At 40.4% G+C, this 27,993-nt stretch overlaps 1 protein-coding gene across 1 annotated transcript; it reads right to left on the bottom strand.

Moving 5' to 3' along the window:
• Positions 1–31: 31 nt before the first annotated feature.
• On the bottom strand, positions 32–26,997 carry CD28 (CD28 molecule). The gene is made up of 4 exons (XM_032415412.1): positions 26,877–26,997; positions 6,669–7,025; positions 6,303–6,427; positions 32–473 (listed from the first exon to the last, which is right to left on the bottom strand). The coding sequence occupies exons 1-4, from the start codon at positions 26,929–26,931 to the stop codon at positions 345–347; spliced, it is 666 nt and encodes a 221-aa protein (XP_032271303.1). The 5' UTR covers positions 26,932–26,997; the 3' UTR covers positions 32–344.
• Positions 26,998–27,993: the final 996 nt, after the last annotated feature.

The following is a 27,993-nucleotide window of genomic DNA, read 5'->3' on the forward strand; positions in this document are numbered from 1 at the left end:
AAAGGAGTGAAATAGAAAGCAGATTTCAAGGTTAACAGAATCCACAGCTTTTTTGTTTTCTACTGCAACCTCTTAAGTCAATAAATACACGGCAAGTTGGAATTTGGGTCATGGCACGACAAGATAGAGCCTGCCACAGTAATATTCTTTAACTGCACTTCAGAGTCTCAAAATAATGTTATTTGGCCTAGTCATTCAAGAAAAATTGGCATCAGGAGCTTAGTAAGAGCCCATAAAAGGAGCCCGTGGCCGGCTGAAGACGAGGCGGGTTTTTCCTATCCAGAGCAGTTGTGTTGGGCAGGTGAAGAGCTGCCAGCCGGCTCGCATCTGGATAGGCGTCCGTGTCAGGAGCGGTATGCTGCAAAGTCGCGAGCTGGGGCATAGGGCTGGTAGTGCCTTCGGGCGGGCCCGGGCCTCCGCGGGGTCATGTTCATGTAGTCACTCTGAAGGATCCTGCTCCTCTTATTCTTCATCTGCAGAAAAGAGAAGTGTCACTGTGAAGGGGGTCAGGGAACAGAGGGACATATAGTGGGAGGAGTTCTAAGACTTGGGGGAGCAACTACTCAGAACATAGACTGTCAAATGAAGCTGAATACCCCTGAATTCATTGAGTACCTTGGACCTGGCTAGTGCCTAATCAAACCTAACTACTTGGAACTCTTCTAAATTAACATGCAAAATCTGAATCAAAGAAAGTATTTTAGATAATGTACCCATATTACCCTCAATGCAGTCATTTGAATTCTGAAAGCGTTATCTAATTAACATATCCACTGTTGATATGTAAATACTCTTGAAGGCCCTTCCTCCTTTGAAAAGGTTAAGCATCCCCACTGCAATCTTCTTACATCTGTCATTTGCTTAACAAGCCATTTTTCCATCATTAATCCAAGAGGACTTTCACCCCTCTAGAGTCTGAAATAATCGTAAATTCCTAGCTCTGGAGTCCAAATTAGTGGAGAGGTATAGTTCAAGACAGCTAGTTACGTTCGTATTCTCTGACGTGTATGTACGTTTCCATAAAGACAATAGTGTCACTCAATCTCTGTTCCTGAGATTCAGCTCCTTCTGGATGAATTTCTATCAGGGGTGAGGGAAGCAGGGACAATACTAAACCCAGAGCAAGAGTTACACGCACCATGAATCTTAGCATAGTTTTGACTGGAGTTTAGGAGCATCTTTCCTGAACCAATGTGATGGTAAATTTTACATGCTTGATAAAAGACCCATAAAAATTCTAAAAAATAGCTACCCAGGTTTCTGAATTCAGAATTCCCTTTATGAAGGAAAAAAAATGTCTATTTCTTGACACTTGGCCTGATGCATAAGTAGATACATGCCACGTGAATGACATGAACCCTTGAACAGGTAAGTGAGCAGGTGACTTTTGCCCTGGCCTTATTTTCATGCAGTCCTCCCTGAGCCCTTCACACCTTCCTTGTCAAATGAACATGAGCAAGTGTTAAAGAAAGGCTTGAAAAACACTGGTCTCCACATTACTAAATCCAACTAACATGTTTTCAGTCCTCATCTTTTGAATTCTCAGCAACATTCTCTATTAATGATTACTCTCGCCTTTTTGAGACACTGTTCCACTTTGCCTTCCGTGAGATGGTACCATACTGGTTTTCATCCTACCTTTCTGGCTACTCCTTCACTGCCTCATTTGCAAGCTCACCCTTCTCTAAGTAGCCGTTCAGTGTTAGAGCTCCTCGCAGGCCTTCTCCTCTATTCACTCCATTCTCTCTAGGCAAACTCATCCCCATTTGCAGCTTCAATTACCACCTATTCACCCAAATTTATACCTCTGGATGAGACCTCAAAGTTACTTCAAACTCAACATGTCCAAAACGAAACTCAGATCCTCCCCTGAAGTCTGGTCCTCTCCCGGTGTTTCTATTTCAGTGAGTGCCACGGCCATATATACAGTTGCCCAAGACTTCCTAAGTCTCCTCCTTGACCCCACCAGCTCCCTTTCCCTTGTCCCAGGGGACATTTGACAATGTCTGAAGGCATTTTGTGTTGTCACAACTGGGAAGAATGTTATGGCATCGAGTGGGTAGAGGCCAGAGATGCTGCTAAACACCCTATGGTGCACAGGGCAGTCCCCATCAACAAAGACCTACCCAGCCCAAAATGTCAATAGTGCCAAGACTGAGAAATCCTGATCTAAGAAGTCTGATCATGAAAAGGAATGGAATGAAAAGGAAGTAATGGATAAAAAATATGGGACCAAATTTAGAATGAATATTGTTGGATTGCTTGACCCTCCCTTCTTGCTCATCCCCAGAGATGACCGATAATTTGAGCCTGGGAGACTGGAAGGAGGCTGTTCCATCCATAGATATAAGGCAGGACAGTAGGAGAAGTAGATTTGTAAGAGAAGGTTACAAATTCAGCTTTGGTCATTTGGGATTTGAATGATGGATGGATAATCCAGCTGAAACTAAGAAGAGGACAGCATTAAACAGACATAACTGGGAGATTCATTCAAGAGAGGTAGCCATGGAAACACAGTGGGTGAGGGAAGTTTCTCTTCAAACATCGTGGCTCTACATCCTTTCTATAAATAAGGACTAGAGTTCTCTTGGGCACAGGGTTATGCCAGGGCAGGAGAAACTTCTGCCCCCAAATAAATGTGGAAAGCTGCTGCTGATACCCTGGCAAGCATTTTAGTACTTACTCCAGCTCTGAGGACTTCCCTTGCCAGACTCCCAAATGGCAGTCTTTGCCTCCGGACACCGAAATACAACTATAGCTGGTAGAGAAGCCCCAATAATGAAGATGTCTTGGGTCTGAGGCTCCCCGGGTTGCCCAAAGACTCTGAAAGATCTGCTCATTCAGCTCCCATGCTTCCCCTCATGCTGTTTTCAGATGGTGGATTTAGTCCACTAAGCTGTAAACCCAACAGTGGGATGGAAATGACACATGCACGGCTGGGAACATGATCCAGAACCCACAGTGTCCGTGTGCACCTGCCTATGTGTGTGGAGAGGACTCGCCTTATGTGTCTGTGTGACTGGGTCCTCTATTCTGCCCCTTCCCCATTCTACTATGTCTGCTAAAGATGTGGGATTTCAGGACCACTCCTCTTTTGCCCTTCCTCCACCCCCACCCTCACCCGCCTGTTTCCTGGAAGCAGCAACAAGACACAATTCACTTCAAGGCACAGCCTTCAAGAGCACACTGAATTTAAAGGCAGATACCACCTATCCACACACTGTCCACGTTCCCCACATTGTGACTGATAGTGGAGAAGATCATGTTTTCGAAAAGGCTCCTTTAGACTAAGAAAGAGAATAGGTTTACCAGCTCAGCTGAGTGAGTGGAGGATTGAGTGACAGTAACAGGTGCTGTTCGGCAGCAGCCTGGCACAGGGGAGCACTTTATTTATTCAAATGCCAGCAACAGGTCAAAAGCTGGGCTAGAATGTGCAGCTGCTCCCAGGAACACACTCAGCCTACAACCGCCTGTGGTAGCTCATCATAAGCCCTCAGGGAGTTCCGGAGAACAACAGCTCACACCAAGGCATAGTGCTGACCAGCCAAAAATAGGCTCCCGGAATAGGACCCAGGAAATGGCTAACCTCTAGGGATCCCTGATGGCCTGGCTGCCTTGCTCAACAAGGTGCTGGTGGCTTAAACGGTAATAGCAGCAAGAAAAGATGAGCCAAGGGGAAAAATGCGATGTTATCTTATGAAATATAGACATATATTTATTTCACACCCTTTTGGGCAGAGAGTACAAAGACCTAGGTTGAGATGCAAACCAAAGGGTTCTTACTGGACAACCTAATTGACTATAAGAGGCCACAGAAGATAAGATCATGCCAACCACTGGCTCTTCCTAATTCACAGGGAACTTATGAAACAGAGTAAGACCAAAGTTAAGTTTTCTCAAGACAAAGCAAGTAGTACTACCAAAGAAAAACCCATGGTATCTATGATGTTTCCAAGTTGAAAGTGAACTGTTTAAATTCACTGAAAATGAGAAGTGGCTTTTGTTCCTCTGGGTGATTCCCGTCACTGAGCAAATTAGTGCCTGATTATAGTAACTGATATTCTAATGTGTATTTACAATAAGTTTTAAATGATGAGCAGTACCCTTCTGGCCACTGAAAGTTAAAGTACTTTTCCCAAAATGAATTCCTGGAAAGCTGGTAAATTACACTGCCCTAGGTCAGCATATTACAAGGGAGCCCCTGTCCTGGAAGTGGACCCATAAAGCCACCACACCTATATTTTAGATTAAGAAGTTGAAATTCCCAAGGGATAAAAATAAGGACTAAGATTCTAAATTCTAAAATCACTGGCAAACACCACAGAGGTTCAAAGTGGGAAGGTATCTTGTATGAAGACCCCAAGATCCAGAAAGATGAGGGACTCAACTGACATCAGAGGAAGAATTTAAGCAATATTTCTCTACATAAAAGGCTCCCAGGGTTGAGCAACTTGGAAGAGGCAAGACAGGTAAATATCAAGTTGCTATCTAGTATAAAAGATTTCCAGGAATAAACAGCCACTTTGTTCCCTACCCTACAGAAGGGACAGATTAGGCAACAGGCAGCCTAACAAATGTCTATCTGCCCCTAGAGTCTTCCAAAATGTTAGAAGCATGTGGGGAAAGATCGAGAGGCAAACTTTGGAAATAGGCCAACAGAGTTTAAAAGGATCTCAGGCAGGACACCTGGATGCCTCAGTCAGTTAAGCATCGGACTCTTGGTGTCAGTTCAGGTCATGATCTCATGGGTCATGAGATCGAGCCCCATCTCCGGTGCTCAGCAGGGAGTCTGCTTGAGAATTCTCTCCCTCTGCTCCTCCCCGCACTCGCACACTCACGCTCTTTCTCTCTCAAATAAATAAATCTTCTAAAAAAGTAAAATAAAAGAATCCCAGGCTGGATCTATCATTTACATGACTGTGAACCCAAGGCTGCCCTCCTCACCTCTACCCCCGCCCCCCCAGCACCAGGTCTTTAGTAAATAGGACAGTTTCACCTGGTGTGGGTTCCAGAAATCACTGACCCATATATGGCTTAGTTAAATGTGTAGAATATGCCTTAAAGGGCGCCTGGGTGGCTCAGTCAGTTAAGCGTCTGCCTTCGGCTCAAGTCATGATCCCAGGGTCCTGGGATCGAGTCCCACGTCGGGCTCCCTGCTCAGCGGAGAGCCTGCTTCTCCCTCTCCCACTCCCCCTGCTTGTGTTCCTGCTCTCGCTGTCTCTCTCTGTCAAATAAATAAAATCTTTAAGAAAAAAAAAAAGAATATGCCTTAAAGATATGTTCATTTAAGTCCTTAGTTTGGCCTTTATGAGGGTTATCAATTCATCAATTTGATAAGCACTCATTAAGAATTAAATATGCTTAATACCAGATGGATGGTGAATATCAAGAGAAATGGTCCTTTATCCTTGAGGAGCATACATTTCTTATTGAAGAAATGACTCATACATGCATCTAACTTATAGTAAAAAATGCAAAGACAACGTGGAATCAATGCAGGAGATATTCTGTCTCACACTGTGTACATGAGAAAGGGAGATTTCTGAGTAAGGGAAAGATCGTTGGCAAGGGAGTACCATCTTAACGGTGGATATGGTCATCAAGATGGTTTCAAAATTTCAACTTTGAAGAAGGTAAAGAAAAATACACCAGGTTCATGACATGAACATTTGCACAAATTGGTAAACTCTAATTCAGTGCTGAGAGCTCAGAAAAGTCTAACTCCCATTATGGTTTCATAATGACAGCAACCATACTTGGCCTCACAAAATTCAACTGCTTCAGAGGAGATAAAAATATGACTCAGATAAACAGACCTAGTTTCTTTGCTAGGTTTGAATGCATAATTTCAGTAGCCAAATTTCTCACAATTTTTGACCCTGAACCAAAATTGTTCATTGGTTTCAGTGCCTAGATTCCCAAGTTGCTTAGATTTTTATACATATGTATATATTAAAACTATTGTATACATCATTATGATATTGCAAAACGGGAAGAAGAAAAGTAACTGGCCCTAAGACTCCCACCCCCCACCCCACCCCCAATTTACCCATTTAGCTTCTTATTCTGCCTGGCCACCTAATTAGTGCCGTCTGGAAAATTGAATTCACATTAGATTTTCATCTCAGATAAAGTTGAACAGGCCTAAAGAGAACCTACCCAAACCTAGCAGGGAAATAACAGCAATAATAATAACAACCACATGTTAAACAGAAAATGAACCACATGGGCAAAATTCTTGAACATGTTCAGATTACACGTGCAGTGGAAAAGTTACACAAAAGCAGTGTTGCTTCTCTTACCCAGCAAGCACAAAGAGCCACTGTTACTAGCAAGCTATAGAAAACTAGGACTCCACCAACCACCACCAGTACCCAAAATGGCTTAGAAGATTCAGGAGTCGGCTGCGCTGGACAAAGATGTTTCTCTGAAAAATAGAACAGAGCGGGTTAAACAACATGGAAGTGGCACTTGAGTACATTTCTTTCCTTCTGAACATTATAGAAGAATGGGAAAGGGATCAAAATATGCAAAATATCACTAGTGTAGAATGTGTAGACTTCCTCTCTGGGATTTATCCAACCCCACCACTGATCATGACCTAGTTTTCAAGACTGCCATTGAAAGCCATTACTTTAGAGCAGTGCACTGGTAGAGTTGTGTGTTACCTTTCACATGGATAATGGTCCCATTGCTCTTCTCATTGTCTATGTAAGGAGGTGGATACATGACCTCAATTTTGCAGAAGTAAATATCCGTTTGGTTAACAAACAACTTCCGGAGGTAGAATGTCACTGTTTCGTTGCCCAATTTCCCATCACAATCGAATCCTGTACTTGAGTAGAACTGAGGCTGATGAGAGTAATTTCCATTCACAACACAGACTTCCACAGCACTATCTACTCCCTTATAAAGGGATGCCCGGAACTCCTTTGAGAAGAGGTTGTGGGTATACTTGCAGCTCAGGTTGACCTCATTGTTGTATACCACAAGCCTGGGCAACTGCTTCACCAAAATCTTGTTTTCTGAAGAAGGAAAAATCATTTGCTTAGAACAAGGGCGTGAGAACTTTTTTTTCCTGAAATCAAGACAAATTAATTAACAAAATAAACAGATCTCCAGCAAAGGCTTTCTCTTGGCAGATGAAGATGCAGGAGCTCTTTGGAAGATAATTATACTGAGAGTTTAAAAGTTTGCATTTTGATATTATTTTCATCCTCCTTTGAATGGAACGATGGAGCATGTTTTCACTTGGAGGGCAGAATGTGGCCTTCTGTTGGCACTGAGCACCATAGCTATGCATCTGGAATTTTTGAATCTGTGCTAAGATTCCAAAGATGTTAATCGTGCATAATTGTGTATCTTCTTGATTGAGTGGGATCCTTGGAAATGGCTTTTTAACACCTGACATGGATACACAAATAGATCTGGCTTTAAGTTGTGATACAGGCTTTTGTGAAGGAATTAAAATGTTTTGAAACATTTGGACTTTGTTTGTTGACGATTCCAAGAGTAGGATAAAAAGTAAGAGAAGACATAACCCAAAGAGTTGAACTTACCTTCCATAGCAAATTCTGACAGGAGCCTTCTCAAGAACTTCACATAATCATTCCCTTAAATCACAGGAGATGGAAGAGGTGTACAAGAGCTCTGCCTCTATTCCATTTCTCTACCTCTATGCTATTCCAGTAAATGATCAAAGAATCTGGAGACCACCTAGTTCAGTCTCTTCACTTTTAAAGCAAAGAACCTGAAGCTAGGTATTATAAGCTACACGAGGAAGAGAACACATCTATTCCATCTTGTTTACCACTGTATCCCCATTGCCTGGCACATGACAATATATTCCTTTTTTTAAAATGACTGTATGAGGCCCAGAAATATTAGATGATTTGTCTAAAATCGCTGAATAGATGGTGAGCAAAACTACGACTAAAAACCCAAGTAAACTACAACCACCTGAGAAATAGACCACTTAACCACTAAGAATCAACTTCGCAAACTTCTCTAAATTTTCCTTTACTCTAAAACAATGAATTTCTTGAAAACAGTGAATGGCTTTGTGTCTCTGACTCAAAATTTAATACAGACCAAAAAAAAAAAAATTGCTGTTATTTTGGGTTATGCTAATAATTGTCTACCTATTTGCATTTTTTTAAAAAAGGTTTTTTGAAGCAACACCCATACTGAAGAGCCAAATAAAATAAAAATCTATTAAAATAAAACCTCCAATTTAACCTGGATTTACATTCACGTGTCAGGTGTTTTGTTTTTGCTTTGGGAAAAAGGAAGATGCATAGAACTAAGTTACTAGCAGTTTTTCGTCACCTGCATTGTTCTCAACTCTGGCTGTACATCAAGAACTTAAAAAAAAAAAAAAAAAACCTATGTCCAGGTCCCATTTCCAGAAATTCTGATTTAATTAATCTATGCTGGATTGGAGAAGGGATTTGTATTGTTTCTTCTCATTTTTTTACACAACTTATTGAAATATAATTCATGTACCATAAAGCCACTCTTTCTTTTTAAGTTCACCCTTTTAAAGTATACAATTCAGTGGTTGGGTTTTATTTTGTTCTCTTTGAGTATAGTTGACACACAATGCACCACATAGGGAGTCAACAACTTTATAGTTACGCTATGCTCACCACTGGGTAGCTACCATCTGTCACCACACAACCATGTTACAATACCATTGAGTGTATTCTCTATGCCGTACCATTCATTCCCATGTCTTACTCATTTCACAAGTGGAAGCCGTATCTCCCACCCCCTTTCACCCATTTTGCCCATCCCCCCCCCTTCCTTCCCTCTGGCAGTAGTTTTTTATTAAATTCACAAATTGCAAATGGATGGCCACTCTCCAATTCCAGAATATTGTATTTTTATTGCCCCCAAACAGAAATCCCATACCCATTAGCAACCACTCCTCATTCCTCCTTCCCTCTAGCTCCTGGCAACCACTGAACTATTTTCTGTCTCTGTGGATTTGTCTATTCTGGGCATTTCATATAAATGGGCTCATACAATATATGGCCTTTTTTGTCTGGCTTCTTTCACTTAGCATCATGATTTCAAGGTTCATCTCTGTTGTGAAATGTTATCAGAACTTCATTCCTTTTCATGGCCAAATAATACCTTGTTGTATGTATATACACATTTTGTTTTTCCATTCATCACTTGCTTTCACTTTTTTGCTATTATGAATACTGCTGCTATGAACATTGATGTGCACATTTTTGTGTGGACATATGTTTTCAGTTCTCTTGGGTGTATACCTGGAGTGGAATTGCAGGTTATATGGTAACTCAGTTTAACTTTTTGAGGAGCTGACAAACTGTTTTCCAAAGCAACTGCACTATTTTACATTCCTACCAGCAGTGTCTGAGGATTCTGATTTCCACCTCCTTGCCAACACTTGTTATTGTTCACTTTTGTTACTAGAGCCATTCCGGTGGATATGAAACAGTATCTTATTGTTGTTTGATACCCATTTCTCATTTCTCGAATGACTGATGATGTGGAGCATTTTCTACGTGCTTTTTAAGCATTTGTCTATCCTTTTTAGAGAAATGTGTATTCAGATCATTTGCCCACTTAACTGGGTTGCCTTTTTATTGTTGAATTATCAGAGTTCTTTACATATTTTTGATGCAAGTTCCTTAACAGATATATGATTTGCATATATTTTTCCCATTCTGTGGGTCATCTTTAGTATTGTCATAAAAATTCCCCCCTTTGATTCTAATATTTAGTGAGGGTTGAAAATCACGATCATGTAACAGATTTCTCAAGCTGACAGCATATTAGAATCAGCTGCAGTTTTTAAAAACCTTTGATTCCTGAGCCAATTTAATCAGAATCTCTGTGTATAGGACCCAGACATCAATATTTTTAGTTTCTCAGGAGATTCTAATTTGCAGTCAAGTTTGAGAACCAGTGATTTAACAATTGAAAACTCATTTCTTATCCTCAATTCCTAGGGCCTCCACAGGTTTTTCCAGCCTCATCTCCTCAAACCCAATCTCCCCAATTAGCCGGACTGTTTTAAGTTAACATCCCAGCAAAGTACTGTGTGCGCATTCCTCTTTCCATACTTTGTCAACTAAGTTCATGGCCTAGAGTGTCTCTCCCTTCTCAGGTCTCAAAATTATTACTATCTGTATCACTCATTTGCCATTTGGTCAGGTTCTACATGTGGAACACCTCTTGTTTCATATGCTTCGAGCTCTTGATTTGTGTGTATTTATTTCCTCTAGACTTCCAGTTTCCAGGTCTTCTTTGAGCAAGGACAATCTGTTATGTTTCTTTGTATACTACAGTGTGAACGACAGGATCTCATTAAATAATCAATAAGTGAGAGGTGGTAATCTGACTGTGTCATTGTTATCAGCAGCTAGGTCTGATTACCATCTCATTAAATCCTTATTCAAAATTTGTGTCTCAATAACATTAGCTTCATTTATCATTCATTCAAACACCCCCTAAAAGCACTGAAAAACACATGTAAGGAACCAAAATTTCAACCTGTCATGATAGGGAAATTCAACTTGTTTTTTGTTGTATTTCATTTTGCTTGATTTTATTCTTTCTTTACTTAGAAAGAATCACTGGTCCAGTTCTGATTAAAAGAACCAAACCCAGCAAGAAATGCCAACATCTCCCCCTGCTTTTCAAGGAGTCCAGGTCAGGCGTTGGTGTTTCTGCTTACTGAGCCCTCCGGGGATTGTTTCTGTTCCTAATTATTGGGATTCTGTGTTAAGGGGCAGTCAAATTCTTCCTGCTCTGCCTTTGAGAGCTGACATAAGGAAAAAAATGAGCATAGGACTTCTTTGCTAGAGCAATAAAAGGGAGCATAAACAGGAAAACCAAGGAAAGCTGGAGAGAAACCCTGGATGGTGACCAGGTTTGGCTTCCTTTTCCCAGCACCCACAGTGAGGTGGAGAGAGGGGAAAGAGACGGAAGAAGGAAAAGAAGCTCTAGCATCTATAGTCCAGTAGTTTGCTGAATGTCTGATATCACTCAGAATGTGACACCCTCCCAAGATGCACACAGAAGAGAAAAAATCTATTTCCCAAAGATGAACAGGGCTCAGTTTCTATCCTTGGGCAGCTTACAGTTTGGTGGGAAAGAAAGATACATAAACAGCTGCTTTTAAAATAGTGGCACAGTGATCTGCACAGCATTTCTGCAGGCAACTGGAGAACCAGCTAAGGATTTCTGAAAGTGACTGTGGACCTGAGTGTGGAAGTATGCATACATGTATTCAACAAGTTTATTAAGTAAAAGCCTAGCAAGATGAGTCTTTGTGTCAGGGGTGAAGTGAAGTAGGAGAGTGTGTGGTGGAGAAGAGGGTGTGAGGTAGTGGCCTACGGGGAACACAAGACAAAGAGAGAAAAAGAAGATTCTATGCAGAGGAGATAAGGAGGTAAAAAAGTATGGCAGATGTGGGGAATTACAGCTGTCTCCGTTTTGCTGGTACATGACTTGTAAAAGACAAGACTGGCAAAACAAGCATGGTTCACAGCTTGGGCTCTCCTGCTGGTGATGAGTACCTATTGAAGTATCTTAAGCAGACAGGTGATTTCATTTTATATATACCACTTTAGTAAAAAGGTGGAGGGTAAATTTAAAGGGCACGAGGATGTAAACAGGGAGACCAGTTAGGATCCAGTCGTAGTAGCCTAGGCAAGAGGTGATAAGGGTCTGAACTAGGATTACAGAGAAGTAGATGAGCTCAAGAAATATTTACAGGTTAAAACTGGCAGAACTCAGCATTGGCTTAGATGTGGTGAGGGAGGGAGAAGGAGGAGTTAAAAATGATTATCCTCAGGCCATACACACCAACCAGTAAGTAATCCTGTTTTTCTTTTGCCTACTTCTCTTCTTCACTCATTATGAGAAACTGAGGTGACGTTTAGACATCTGGGCTATAAAAAAGACATTCTTCCAGCCTAAGAGACCACTGCAAAGAGTATACGAGTTACCTCAAAAGTTCCTGGGAACACAGTTGACTCCTTGGAGCTTAGTTCACTGTTTTCTGTTCTCACAGGGGAGAAGTGGTGGTCTTTCTCTCCCGAATCTGTTTTTCCTTCACAAAGCATAATATAGTGAGATAACTAGAAGATAGACTTTCCTTCTGTTCATCCATGGGGCCTCCAAATTCAAACCTCAGCCTGGTTAAGGGGATTTCTCTGAACCCATTCTACCTCAGCACTACAAATTGAGCAATCTCTCAGAGAGGAGCAATCCAAGATCTCAGGGTCGTGACTGGCTGTTACATATTCAGTATTCTCCTGGTTGATGGCACATCCAACAACTGCAAAGGGGAAAGAAAAGTCCTTTTTTGTGTGACTCCTTTTACTAAAATTTGTTGGGAAAGAGCTTGAAAAATATTGATTACATGACCATTTGATGAAAAGAGACGTCCAATGTATTTGTCAATGTTTACTTTTTTCTGTCTTCCATGTCAACACATAATTTTAAAGCTAGGTGCTATGCTTGAAGTGGTTTGCCAAATATGTGCTAGTGTGTGGCAATGGTCTCCTTGGGTTCAACCCAAGTTAAGGACTGGCTGGTAGAACTTCTTGTTTTCAACATTTATATCCTGATAGCCCTTGGTCCCACCTTGGTTCATGTCAATCATATAGAGAAGCCTAAGTGAGAAACCATCTCATAGGACTTCAAAATCTACATCTGCTTTGAAGACACACTAAATGAAAGAAATTCACTTTTGGTGGGAGAAAAAGATTACCAATTTCTCTAAATGATATTGAATATATGTGGTCATTATAACTTATGGTAGACACAATACTTATTTTTTTCTTAAAATGGAGCATTGTGAAATTGCACACTTTACTCTATTGGAGTGGAGTATTAACGTTGATAAGTCACAGCTACCAGTAATGGAAAAATCAAATGATATTTGGCTTTGAAATGTATTTTTGGTTCTCTGAGTTTCAGGGAATCCACAGGACTTCAAATAATTTAAGAACACATTGTAAAATTTAAGAATATACCCAGACTCAGAAGACACTAGAGAAATATTTAGCTTCCCTATACTAACTTGTACTTGAGTCCTTTCATACTAGGACTGAAGAGCACCCTTCTCAGGTTAATTTGGTCTTAGCAGACCTAGCCTTTCCCTGTGGATATTTGGTTTTCCTTCTTGTAAGTAGTCAGGCAAGTCCACCTAGGTCAAACCTACAGCATTCAAAGAGAAACATTGTCAGTCCATCACTTGTATTTGCTTCTGGTATCAAAAGATTCGCTTGACTGACATTTCTCTAACTGAATTAACAAGTTGTTTTGATGATGAATTTAGTGCTTCGCTTTCAAAGCCTTTCCTAGCAGCTAAATCAGCTAAAGGTGTGGAGACAGGAAGCTGTAACCTCAAACCTCTTTCCCTCACAACTCCTTAACAACAGGCAACATGAAGAGTAAGATTTGAGGTGAAAAGGTACTTATCTGCTCCCTATAAGTAAGGCAGTGAGAGCTAAAAGATTTCCCACAGATAATCTGTGAATCTTGTGATACAGTTGACTTTTAGAAAATTGGAAGTTACTTGTACTTCCATGATATTTGGTTACAAAAAAACTTTCCCTTTTTGCCTGTTGTAAATGGGTCAATTACTATTTTAATAATCAACTCTCTGCACAGGTGGAATGGATAACCATCTCTCAGGTGTGGTTCCAAGCACCAGAGAAGGAACCCTGCCCCTGAAAGGACCCTCCTCACCAACTCTATTAATGCTTGGATTTCAAAAGAAGATGAAGCCTAAAAGGTAATGTGGAAAAAACATTGACTTAAGTTAGTAATTGTGGCCTACATTAATAGGGCTACAAAGTGTTTTTCCTATTTTATGTCATATGAATTCCATATTAACCTGTGAAGTAAATAAATAGGACAGTCATCTTTATGCCCATTTCACAGATGGGGAAACTGAGGTTAAAGAGGTCAAACAAGTTGCCCAAGTTTATAGGACAAGTGACCTTTATAACTTGGCTCATGCTTCATTTCTAATCTATTATTCTTTCCCTCTGTTAGGTTGCATCAAAATTTCAACACAATCTCAGTGATTGATTGTAGATCTTCTCAAAGTTGGACAGATAATGGGATGGTATTAGAAGAGAGAGTTAGGAAAATACCATTGAGTAGGGGAGTAAATGGAGTGGAATCAGGACAAAACTAAGTTAAAATTCGATTTTCTCCACCATTTTGCTGGAGTACCATCCTACAAAAAGTGTTCAGCTGGAAGGAACCTTGGAGGTGACCTAAGCCAAAACCTTATTTTATAGCAGAGACAGCAGAAAACAAAAAAAGTAATTTTTTTTAAGCAAGGCCACACAAATAATGGAAGAGCTAAGGTTATTTATTTATGTTTCTAGGAATAATGTTTGAAATCATGAATGTTCTATTCAGAAAACCAACTTTGTGTAGTCAGCAGATACACTTGATTTCATGGTCGTATTTACAAAAACTATGTTTCCAAAATTTCTTTGGCTGTAATGCATGTGTACAAAACTTTTGCTTATGATTTCAGAGACTTCCTGAAGGTTATAAATGGATCCCAGATAAGGCCTACAGACAATATCATCACATGAAATGCCTCTTATAAATTATTTCAGATCCACAACCAGCAATTATGCCATCTCAGCTCTTCTATTTCAGCTTGCCCAAGTGTGTACAGAACACTTTGAACATGAACATTAGTCAGTACATAAAGTCACTTTTCAGTCTAAACCTCATTGGGCAAATTCTTAACCTCAGGACCTTTGTGAATCACATATATTTATCACATTTAATTTATGATATGCCATCTTTCCTTTTCTCTATCATAGCACCATAGAGAAACAGAAAGGCACCTAGAGGTTAGTGAACCAGAGAGTGGAGTAGACAACACCCAAGACTGACATTTGCATTGAGACATTAAGGAAGCAGTAAAAGGAGATATGATAGGTCTTTAATTAGCAATGTGACTTTCTTTCCGAACCTCTTAAGAACTTTACTGGGTTCCATCTCTGCATCACAATCAGTTCCTTTTGCAGCTTAAAAATCGGATTGTAAGATCCTAATCACGTCGTTTCCTTTTTTAAAATTCTGACTGAACAGAATTTAACATGTCAGGCAGTAACCAGAGAAAATGAAAGCTTTCTATTTTCAACCATCTTGCCCTGCAGTGTTTGCGAACACACTGTGAAGGTGACGCTGGTTTCCTTGGCATAGAGCACCTCCCTCCTGACCACAGAGCTGGTGAAGTTACTGTAACTTTCCTCTGAGTACATTTCCTGTTCAAGCCTAGGATACCCTTCAACACGTGGCCATCTGACCACTTGCTCCTTTCTGGGCTCCATAAGGGGCAGGCTTGCTCACAGGCCAATCCAGTGTTTGCTCAGGAACCTGTGAGACCAATTGTGTTTCTGGGAGGAAAGTGGCTCTTTCCTCTGTCTGTGGCTCTGGTAACTCTGGCTGGTGGCTCGGCCTCATACAGATGTGAGAAAGAGGAGTACAAAACCCTCATCAGACTTTCACCATCTTCTTTGAGCTAATAGGAAGATAAAAACAAAGCTATGAATGGCCTAGCATACCTTAAATGGCTCCAGACTCTCTGAAATTAATGATAAAATGGGGAGGGGGGGAAGTAACACACATTACATTTTCAAAATAACTTTGTGGTCATTCCATCTAGTTTTCTAATGGCTGTCATCTTGAAACTCTCCCCAATTTCACAAGGAATAAAGATTTAAGGAAAGCACCCCTCCCAAAAAAGGGCTTTGAAAAAGCATGTGGTATATACATATATGTGGTCTCATTCAGGATCCCAGCAGAAAACAAATGGCACACTCAAAATTGGGCAATAGGAGGAAGGTGTATTTATAAAAGGACTGTTGGCAAGGGTGTGGAACCACAAGGCAAATGCTAGAAACTGTAGCTCATGGCAGCAGAGTTATGACCACCCTTAGGTCTAAAAGGGCATGAGCAGGATGAGGTTTCCAGAGCCAGAAGGAAAGGGAATCGTGTAGAGGAGGCCACCACAACAGATGCAATGACTTTGTTCAGAGAAATAGACCATGGGACCAAACCTGCCCAAGACTGTGTACAACTATCAGTTCGAACAAGCACATTTATTCTTATCGAAAGGGTGATTTTTATTCAAAATCTAGAGACCTTAGTTCAAACAAATGCAAATGATTATAGATAGCAATAAAAATAGAAATGGAAACTTAATTAATATATTTACTCAACAAGCACCATTCTGAGCTCCATGTTTCATCCTCATCTATGTTTGTCCAGAGGAAGATACTGTAGTGTAGAGGACATCTGTTCTTGTCCTTTTAAAAAACTATTGTGCTTCATGCAACTGTCAGAAAGTAACTCAGAGATCAAGTAGTTCAGTACCCAAAGTCCCAATTGAGTACCTAGTCATTAATTATGGATAGAAAAATTACCAGAATGATCAATGAATACTTTCTGAAAAGAAATTTCCATGTGTTGGAAAATTCTTTGGTATTCTGACTTCTGCCATGACAAAGTCATGCATTTATCCAGTAAATAAATAATAGAACCAAATGTACTAGGTTCTTGGGAGATGGAAGATGTAAAAGACACAGCCTCTTTCTTCTAGGTGAAATCCTAAGGTAAGTACACAATTTGCTATACTCCAAAGCCATGTATGGTCCATGAGCCTTGTCACAACAGTCATATAAAAGAGGCCTTGTTTCCAGACAAGATGATTTTGGAGGCTTTTATGCAGACAAATTGGCCTTTAGCTGGGCCATGCAGTCGGGGGCAAATTTAGACAGGCTAAGATGAAGGAAATAGCTTTTTTTTTTTTTTTTAAGATTTTATTTATTTATTTGAGAGAGAGAGAATGAGAGACAGAGAGCACGAGAGGGAAGAGGATCAGAGGGAGAAGCAGACCCCCCGCCGAGCAGGGAGCCCAGTGTGGGACTCGATCCCGGGACTCCAGGATCATGACCTGAGCTGAAGACAGTTGCTTAACCAGCTGAGCCACCCAGGCGCCCCGGAAATAGCTTTTAGTATAAAAGTTTATTGGGGACAAGCAGAGCATTCCATTTACATAAAGGGGAAATAGGTAAAGACAGCTGATACCAATCATGAAGAGCTTTTAATGCCGAGAAAAGGCACATGGATTTTACTAGGAATGCAACAGGAGACATTGAAGACACCTGAGTTGAGAATAGGGTGGTAAGTGCCCCTTGGGGAAGGTTAGCACAGTAGTGCAGAGTGCACTCACTAGAGAGAGGGTAGAGCGGAGGCAGAGACCAATGGGGAGGCTGTTGCAATAGCTTTGATGTGAGCTCACAGTGCCTGAGGTGCAGAGGAGGTAGCTGGGATGGAAAGGACAGACGAGGAATGGGTACTTGGTTGTGCTCACTGATGGTGAACAAGAATCAGAAATGACAGTTTGTGGGCTGGGTGAGGATGAAAGCAGAGGCATTGTTGACAAAATTAAGCAAGTAGAGAGAGAACATTTGTTTGGAGAAAAGCTGTTGGGTTCAGTTTTTGACACACTGGGTTTGAGGGGTGTGTAAGGCATCCCGAAGGAAAGGTCCAGGAGTTAGGTGTGTTGGACTAGAACTCAAAAAAGTCAAAGATAGATGTGTATTTCAGAACGTCATCTGTATTAGGATGACAGTTAATATTAAACCTGCCTAAAGCCATTGCCTGTATTCTCATCCATCCCTAATGCTCAGAGACACTGTCCAGCAATGCAGGGTGTAAGCACTCTAGAACTGAAACTTCCTAAACACAGAGCAATGTCAATGGGTGTGATGTGACCCAGCCCCTACAATTCAAAGGTCTACAATTGTCCTCTCAGCCCCTAATGCTAGAAGGATAATCTAAGAGACCAACAAGGCAGAGCACCTTATATGAAAGCTGCCAAACCACTCCCAAATATCCAATTTTATTACCCTAAAAGGTCACCTGTAATCCAAATAGTAAGTAACTGGGGCTTTATAGCTTTCTACATAAACAGTATGACAATAATTCAATCTTACATCTCCAAAGAGCCTGCTCAGGGCCACCTTGACACATACAGAATCTTCTAGGCAAATGTCATGACTTGGAAGTTTGAAAACTTGAGACAACTTGAATTGTCTTGTTAAAACTGATAAAAGTCAGCATTTTTATTCCACATAAGAAGCATTTTTAAACCATAAACAGACCTGAGATGTCTTCAAGTCCAACCCCCTCACATATCAGACGAGGAAAAGAAGGCCTAGAAAAGTTTTGTCACATTTCAACAGACTAAAACTCCTAATCACATCCCCCCTACCTTGAGAAATCAGTGACTTTAGCTTTTAAGTTGGGGAAAAAAGGGGGGGGGAGGGAATTGGGGGTAGAAAAACAGACATGGCCTCTCCAAAGCCAAGGGCAAGCAGCAATACCCTTGATCCAAAAAACACAGGGAGATCCTGAGATTAGCTTTCCTGACTGGAAACTAGAGCCCTGCCCATGATTTTGGGCAGGATTGATCTGAACCTGTGACCCTCTTGTTTCAGCCATGAGCTGAGGCCAAGCCAAGCCATATTGTACATTTTTGAAGGCTCAAGCAAATTTAAAATAGAGATGGGCTAAGTCTTCAAAGTCAAGGTACGTATTATCCAGTGGCCCTTGTTGATATAGGTTTAATACTAAAGCCTGTTCTGAGAGAATGAAATATATATAACTTTAAATAAAACTTTTTAATATCAGATGCCAGCATGTAATCACTCATCTACCCCTGCTCCATCCTAACATTATATCTCTGCCCCTATAAATCTCTTCTCTTCCTTCCCATTCTTCTTAGAGATTTGTCCTCCTCTCTCTAATACTCCCATCCTCTGTGCTCCAAATCTCTCTCCCCATCTCCTGGTGAAAACTGCCTCTGTTCTTTATTTTTCTCCCTCCTCCTCTTTTATTTCCTAATGGCCCTCTCTCCCCTCCACCCCTTCAACACTAGACACACACACACACACACACACACACACACACACACTCACTCAAGAACAGCACTTGGAATTCCTCCCACATCTCAAACATAATAAAGTCACTCAGTTTGTAAATACTTATTACATACAAGAAATGGTGAACATTATAGGTGATAGAAGTTCCTAACTATCTTCACTTTACCTAGCAATTTCCTCTCTTTCTGCTGTCTCTATTCTGTTCTCCACTTTTTCTTGACCTTTTGAAGTCTTATCTTCTTTCCCCACCATTCTGTCTAAGCTCAAAAGTCTCAACTGGCCTGCTTTGAGTCAAAACCAATAGCCTTCCCAGGCCACTAATCACTTCTTCCCTTATATAATTAATGCCATTAAGCACTGTCTCTTTTTGAAATTCTTTCCTCCTTTGGCTTTAGTGATGTTCTATCAAGGCTCTTTCTCCTCTTATCTCTCTAAACACATTCTGTCTCCTTCACTGGTTCATCATCTCTTTAGCTGACTCCTAACCAGAGCAATTTTCCAGATTCAGTTCAACTCTCTGCTTTTCTACAGTTATACTCTCTCATTTCTACTAGCCATCCATTTCCATGACATCAGCCTTACTCCTAAGATGAGGATTCCTAGATATTTTCTTCTACCCAGATCCCATAGCTTCAGGTTTATACTGGACATTTTTCTGCCATTTCAAGCCTTTACTTCAAATTCAATGTGTCTAAAACTAAACATTATTTTGCCCCAAAACTCAGTTGCACAACATCTTGATTTCAGGTGGTAATACCACCATTCCTCTATTAAGCCAAAAACCTTGACATCATTCTTGATCCCTCTCTTTCACAAACCAAGCACTACATCCTGGAATTTTACTTTTCAAGCATCCTTCAAAATAGTTACTTCTTGCTGTTCCCACATTTGCTACCCAAATTCTAATCTACTACCCCTCCTCCTGGCAAAGTGGCAGAGTGTTACAACGTGATCTCCTTGCCATTAGTCTCTATACATTCTAGACCATCCTGCTTCCAACAGCTTCCAGCTGCATCACAATGCCTTGAAAATGAAGTCCGAACTTGGGGTATCAGTGTTCAGTCCTTGGTTTGACCTGATTCTACCCTACCTTTCCACGCCTCCACACATTCAGTTCTGGCCAAGAACACAGAACAATATTCCTGGTTTAATTTCTTTACTTGTATTGCTTCTCCCTCCTGAAGTAACATGGAATTGGTAAGAATATGAATCCTGGAGCAGGTGTCTGGATTTACTCACTTACTAGCTGTGTGACCCTAGGCAAGTTGCTCTATTTGCTCCACCGTTCAGTTTCCTCTTACAGATAAGATAATCATAGCAACCATTTCAAAGGATTTCAGAGAAGAATACGTGATTTAATATAGGGAAAGCCAGGGAGAACAGTGCCTGGCACATTGTAAGTGCAAAATATGTATTAGCTAGCAATTATTATTAATAACATCATCCATTCAAATCATATCTAGCTTTAATGTCCAGTTCAATTCCCATAAATGCTTACTATTCCATATTAATCTTACCAGAATATTGATGTTATGCTTCCTCATTTTAGTACTAACTCATTCATTTCCTTCTTCAACAAATATTTGTTAAACACCTATAGTGCTTCCAGCACTGTGCTGGAATAAGTTATAACTTCACTGTGCTGTGAAGTCCTAATGATGAATAAGACATAATCCTGCCTGCAAAGAGCTCACAGTCTGGGGGGAAAAACAGATGCATCAATGCACAATAACAATTTTGGGAACCCTGAGAAGGAAGGAAGTCCCTCACTTTGCCATTTAGGGTCTTGGAGAAGGCTTCTTCAAGTGAGAAGTGTAGGGGACATTTCAGATTACAAGCATAATGTATGCAAAGTCATTAAGCCATGAAAGAGCAAGGGAAGTAGCCAAGAGTTAGTTATCTGTTTCCCGCTGCTATATCGTGTCATGTATGGTCTTCTCAACTGGATCAAAAAGTCTGTGGAAGCAGAGATAACTTGGTTAATTACACAAGTCAGTCCTTATACTTCTTTTCCTCTTTTTATATTCCTTCAGACTCCAATTGAGATTAAAATATAACAGAGGTTTAACAGATCTTCGTTAGATTGAGTTATACTCCCATTGGAACTCCTCTTACAAATCCATAATAAAGACTGAATACCCAGAGAGAGCTTCCTCAAAAGAGGTGAGTCTTGTACTGTAGTCATAAAGTGAAAGATGAGTAGGATTTGGATAGGTGAAAAGGGGGAGAGAGGGAATTCCAGGAGGGCTATAACATCAGAAAGGTCATAAACGCAGAGGGCAGGGAGGTGAGACTGTGAAGAAAGCTGCAATTTGGGGTTTGAGGATCTTATATTAGGGTGTGAAAGAAGGTTGATTGGGTAAGCAAGAGGGGTTCAGCCTTAGATCATCCAAAACATGCCGGGAAACATTGCAAAATCACCTTTCTATTAGCATCCTCAAGGAGCTGTCAACACAACCTCCTTTTCAATAGCTTGAGAGATACCTAAGTTCTTGCCCATCTCTAAATGTCTGTGGTTGAACTCACCAGTTCTATGGATGCTGCTGCTTATAACTGTTTGCCATAAAATAAATTACTACAGAGAATCATTCACAATGATGCTAAACTGAAAGAAAAAAATTCTAGAAAGATCTCACAATTCTCGTTTTTACTTCTTTGAAGCTCAAATTGGGTTTTTGTATCAGTCATAGAACCTAGAATAGCACCTAGAAGATGTTAATAAATACCTATCAAATGAGCACATGAATGAAGACCTGTCTTGCTAAAGTGTAAGAAGAAGGAGGCAATTTATAAAACAGGAACCCAGTATTTTAGAGAACAGTAACCTAGTAACACCCTGTTTTAGTCCCCCTGGGAAGCTTCAGTAAAAGGAAACATTCTTCTCATGTGTGCCCATTTTCACCCAATGTCTATGGGACAGAGTCTGTGGATCAGAAATGGTACCCTCCTGGACCCAATATTCCTAAAGATGGTCTGAAATTACGTAGCCTTAGTAGTAGTAGTGTTAGTGTTCAATATCAAAGAAAGTCATCAGGTTACATGGAAGCCGCAGACACAGCCACAGCAATGTTCCGACACTTCATCATCTGTAAAGTATCCCTAAGCAATGAAAAGCACAACCCTCTACCTTCTCAGCAAGTGTAAAAAAACAAACAAACAAACAAACAAACAAACACCCACCTACGTTCCTAACAAGGGGATCTATGTCACTGTTACAATGTAAGACATGTCAATAATGCAGATTCTTGTATGAATGAGTGGGTGATGAACAGGAATTCCTGCCGTAATCAATACATTACGTGGTGAATTGTGAGCCACGAAGTTCACTTAGTTACTGCAGAAAAGGGCCCCTGATTAGATCAGAGGTCAGAGTGAACTATGAGTGGGTGACATTTCTGACACCATCAGGAATCATTAACACAGTTACCTTGGCAACCAGAGTCCCACAGATAATGAAGATGATGACAAATGAAAAAGATGATGGTAATGGTGATGCAGAGATAAAGTTGCAGCTCAAAGTTAAGAAATTCTCCACCACAGTGCAGGTTTTCATCCAGCACCGAAAACATAAACACACGAAACCCGCATGGTGACACACAGACTCAGTCAAGATGCCTATGACCTTAATATTGAACTACCTAGGCCAAAGAAGTCTAAACTCTCTTGTTCACATCCTTTAACAAATGACCAAGTAGCCCTTGACCCCATCCAGTGCTCCTCTCTTCTGATGTTCAGTGTCATCAAAATGAGAGTAACAAGCAAGAAGTTAGACAGCTGCTTTGCAAACACTTCTCCATGGAGCCTGGGTTACCTTCCCTCCAGCTTCGGGGACCCATTCTCATGCAACAGTTCTCAGTCTGAGAGCACTGGGTACCATTTTTTTTTTTTATGACTACGCCATGTTAAGACCAAAAGAGGCAAGAAATCACCATAAAAGAGACACAGATTCCTTAACACGGCTTCAAAAACCAGAGACCCCGTCAGTCAGTCACAAAACCACCCAGATGTCATTTTTTCCAGAAGTTCAGCTAAACCATCTACTGAGAAGAACAGTACCGGCCTCTTTAAAGTTCCATAAGTAACAAATTTCTTGAAGAAAAAGGCAAGCAAAAATTTAACCAAGATGAAAGGGAAAAATGAAAGATTTTATCCTTTTCAGTGACCTGCTGCAAAATAATGTGCTTTGAAATATGGCTTGCCCTCTGATTTGTAGACAAGAAAGTTTGCAATCGTGTCTCCTTATCGATGCCTATACTAGTTAATAAAGAGCTATTGTTTTAGAGATGATAAACCACAAACAGAATTTTCTTCTAGGGTATTGGTGGCCTAAAACTTTTCATTTTGTAAATGTCAGCACCCTGCCTACGGGAAATACTTGAAGGAAAATATCCACACATGGTAAAAGCTGAATGGTAGTCATGTGGCGTGTGGCATTTGTCCACTCATGAAAATAGAATGAAGACATTAAAAGGGAGGACAGGGGGCGCCTGGGGGGCTCAGATGGTTAAGCGTCAGCCTTTGGCTCAGGTCGTGGTCCCAGGGTCCTGGGATCGAGCCCCTCATCGGGCTCCTGGCTCACCAGGGGGCCTGCTTCTCCCTCTCCCCCGCTCCTGCTCTCTCTCTATCTATCTATCTCTGTGTCTCAAATAAATAAATAAAATCTTTAAAAAAAGTAAAAATAATAAAAGGGAGGACAGTCTAAGTCTTAAGAAAAGACAATGAGACTCCCACCCCCCACCCATAAAAAAGTTTTAATGTGAGAGCTTCAGAGTTACGATCACAGATTCATTTCTCTTTCTAATCAGTCTGTGAAAATGACTCATTCTATTTCTTGATATTGATATATTGATATTGATTTTACGGTCCTTGCTATAAAAGTTCTTGCCTTTAAAAAAAATAGAAAGTAATATCCTGTCTTAAACCATGTCTATACATTTGAAATGCCCATCGAATTTACTTCAGATAACAAAACATCCAGCTGATTTTTTAACAGTCAAAAAAACCGACCAGTCTCCCGTGCAGTGGATGTCATTGCAGCAGATACGGCAATCTGCTGATTATATTGCCTTTTCAATGCTCATCTCTCTCTCTCTCTCTTACTTTCCTAAGCCCAGACTCACGGCAACGCTCCCCTGTAAGAGGTCAATTACTTGCCGTTATGAACAACTACCTCAAAGGGGGCGTTTGCTGAACTAAAAATGAAGTCTTTAATTACCTTGCTTTGCTGATGAGTTTTTATTAAATGCCAACCATCTTCCTGCCTTCTGTGCCTCTCTCAGAAAAAGAAGTGCACGCCAAGGGAAATGCAGAGCATTGGAGAAATCAATCACGCTCGAACTGGCCATTTTGACAGTTTATTTGCTGAGGTTTGGGGAGAAATGAAAAATCCTCTCGTGGAAAAATAAGTGGCATTGTCCTGATTTTTATCTTCATACTGGATGATTAGCCTTGCTGAAAAATAACCAATATGGGCTGAAAAATCTATGAACAATGCTGTCCATTATATGCACACTCCTTCTATTATCAATCACAAACTGGTTCCCTTTCAAAGAACTACAGTTCTAAGCTGGACTCATATCTGAAAATCCAACAAAATCCTCTCAATTTGTGGATCTCAACTGCACAATTACTCAAATCTCGTAGGAAACATGTAACTTTAGTAAAGGAATTGTCTAAGTGAACATTTCCTCATGCTTCCTAAATTACACCTGTCTAAATTAGCCATAAAAATCTTTCTACAGCATCATTAAAATCATGAAGACTCAGGTTAGGTTGAAACTTCATAGAATAAGCATTATTTTAAGCTTTGTTGCAAGCCAGTGAGTTAGAATTTTTAAATTAGTGGGAAAAAGGACTGTTCTTCCTTTTTATTTTTCTTTTTCAAAAAAGTTTTAATTTAAATTCCAGTTAGTTAACATACAGTGTAACACTGTTCTTCCTATACACACACACACACACACACACACACACACACCTCAACACAGACATACCAGAAATCTCTCTTAATGCTAGGAAGGACAATTACACTGTGACCAGAGAATTTTACCTTATCTATAATTTCTTCATGGAGGGCAAATACAGAGAGACAAAGAGCATATGGCAGGTTTTACACCATTGATTAGAATGGATCATGCATTTTTTGTATGTTGTAGTTATTTTATCTCAAGTTTTCTTACTGAGAGAAGCATTTCAAAATTGCCTTCTTTACCCCTTTCCTACTTCATTAGATGGCCACTCAGCACCAAATCTTAAAAGTTGTTATGGGGGTGAGTTGGCATTCACAATATAGATGTATCTCAAAATAGAAAACAAAGGTCCCACATGTGTGTATCCTTAGCAGGGTTTTTAGCTACCTCCCTTTCAATAAAAGTTCTAAAGGAAAAATATAAAACTTTGCGTCTTACAAAAACATCTTCAAAAGAGATTCAGTGAGCTAATGACAGGTGGATGTCCACAGAGCACATCAGGAAAGTATTCTGTGTACAAATACTTAAATAGTTTCTGTGATAATGAGCTTCTCTTTCTTTTCTGCCTACTCTGTCTATCCTTTACTGTGTAATCAATTAAGAAATTTAAATATCTTTAAAAATAAATTACTGGGGCATAACCTAGCTCACCAGCTTATGTCTTTCATTGAATGGGTACTTTTTATAAATACACGCAGTTTGTGAATGTGCTCACTGGCACAGAAGGCAAGAAAATAGATGGGTGTATATGTAACTATTTCACTTGTGCAGGTTGGGAAATTACATCCTTTGGAGCCCATGCACATGATGTTAAGAATAATAGCAAATAATGCAGTCTCCACACACCCCAAAATAAATGAGAAAGAAAATTGAAGATTTTCTTATTATTCTTATTTAAATGTGCTCATTAATCAGTACAAATCTTGAGTCAAGTGAGACACTTCTCTAACTCTGAGAACAAGTTAAACAAACACTGTCTCCAGCCCACCAAAGCACCAAGGTCTTTCTGTTTGGAATGGTGATTTTCCAAAGATGGTTTAACCCTGGATGTATCTGGAGCTATGAAATTATAAACCATATCACATTAGGTGGAATAATGTCATGGTCAAGGGCATAGGCTGAAGAGTCAGATTAAGGTGGTTCAGACCCTGCCTCCCATAACTAATATCTGTATATCCTTGGACAAATTAACATCCCTACCCCTTGGTCTCTTCATCTGAAATGGAGTTCCTTTATAATGGTGTTAGGTGTGTCCTCCTCATCATCATTTAGAACTTAAGGGATTTTAACCTAAGATAACAGATTTCAGCCAATTGAAAAAGAAAGTAATTTATTGGCATTTGTATTGTGCCGCCTTCTGTAATTACTCCAAAATTCATTTTGACACACTCAATTCAATTTGAGTAGACATCGTAACTACAACTAACATTCATCTTGCAAGCCAAGCTCTGACTGTACTAAGCATTTCACACAGATTATTTCATTTTATCCCCCCAATGACCTTGAGATAAGGTTATTACCATCTCCAATTTATAGAGAAGAAAACTGAGGCTTAGAAAGCTCACATACTAGTCTAAGCTTAGCTAGTAAGAAATGGATTGGCGATATGAATCCTGTCAGTCTAAATCCAGAACTTTCAGAACCAACCTACTTATAGCTGTTGTCTTAAAGTTTTTTAAAAAGCATAATTTTTATAGCTTCCTGGGACACTATCAATTAATAGCTAAATAAATCTTATTTAATTCCAAAGAATATTTGTTAAAATACTATACTGTAGACTGAGAATCAGTGAATTTCTTAATAACAGGCTGCCATGTTAGAGCAAAACTACATTTCAAATGTCCACATTTCATAAGTCATCTGAAATTTAAGATGAGCTAAGCCAACCGAAGACTTGGAAAGAAAAACCGAGAGGAGGAAAGAAATCAAAAATGTTTACCTGTTACTTGAATTGAGGGGAAGAAGTTGAGAGCCAGAAGCAGCCTGAGGATCATTGTGCTAATGGTGGGCCAGGGCTCCAGCCCCTCCTCCCCGAGGAGCCCAAAGTGTGAGGGAAATTGAAGATGCACCTGCCAAAGCCCCAAGCGTCTCCGTCATCCACAGCCACCACCAACTTATTTCCCTCAGGGCACATGATCAAGGGACTCAAACCACAAGGCATCATGACTGCAACATTTCACACAGGATATTACATTGTTTTGATGACTTTAGACTTTTCCTCTTCTTTTAAAGACAAGCTTTTCTTGTCACTGAAAAAGAATGTCAGTTCTCTATGATGGGCTCATGAGAATTATTCTCCATACACACGTAACAGAGCTGTGAAAATAGGGGCTTAAAACTGAGCAGGAATTTAAGGGCAGACAAATGAAGTATTCTAAAGGAGGAAGAAAGCCAGTCACAGGAGAGAGATTTTCATAGCATGGGGAGAGATTGTGTCAAAAAGACAACAAGAATTACATTGAGGATTTGGGAAGCATCCACATCAATGTGGGAGGCGTTATAAATATTAGGAATTGAGACACAGGTGTGAGACATAGGTAGCCCAATGGAGCTTTCAGCACACGCTGCTTCGTTTATACCGAGCCTCCCCTAACTCACTTCCAGGAACTTTGAGGAACACACCCCACCTGCAAGCGCCAACCCAGTGAGCATCTGGAGGGGGTTTCCTGAGCAAAGGGAGAGTCCAAAAGCATGACAAGGAAGTGTTCAAGGTTAAGTAAGAGGCATGAATGCAGGCTCAATAGCAGGCTCCCCAAGGCCAGCAACCACACCTCTGCCACCCTCTTTGGTGGGCCAGGCCTTCTGCGTGGAGTCATCCCACTGGTGGGACCAACCCTGCTCTCCTCATCTGGCATCTGGGTCAAGATCTTGTACTCAATGGCTTCTTCAAAACCTTCTAGGAATTTTTTTCTCCTTCCCTGATAATCTAAGCTTTATATGACTACCCTAATTTGGGGTGTTCTGTATTTTTTTAAGATAACTTGCATGGTTTTTTATTCTGACTGTTAAGGTAGGATATATTTCACATAGAAAATTTATTAGAAGATACATTTTAC

Source organism: Phoca vitulina, unplaced genomic scaffold (assembly GCF_004348235.1).
Source record: "Phoca vitulina isolate PV1807 unplaced genomic scaffold, GSC_HSeal_1.0 scaffold1, whole genome shotgun sequence".
Taxonomy (NCBI): Eukaryota; Metazoa; Chordata; class Mammalia; order Carnivora; family Phocidae; genus Phoca; species Phoca vitulina.

What these genes read in the sequence shown, in the direction of transcription:
- CD28 (XM_032415412.1), bottom strand. Translation starts at nt 26,931, where the DNA reads ATGATCCTCAGGCTGCTTCTGGCTCTCAACTTCTTCCCCTCAATTCAA. An exon ending in GACCATTATCCATGTGAAAG is followed by an intron (nt 6,428 to 6,668) that starts GTAACACACAAC and finishes TCTATTTTTCAG; the next exon opens with AGAAACATCTTTGTCCAGCG. An exon ending in TGGCTCTTTGTGCTTGCTGG is followed by an intron (nt 474 to 6,302) that starts GTAAGAGAAGCA and finishes TCTTTTCTGCAG; the next exon opens with ATGAAGAATAAGAGGAGCAG.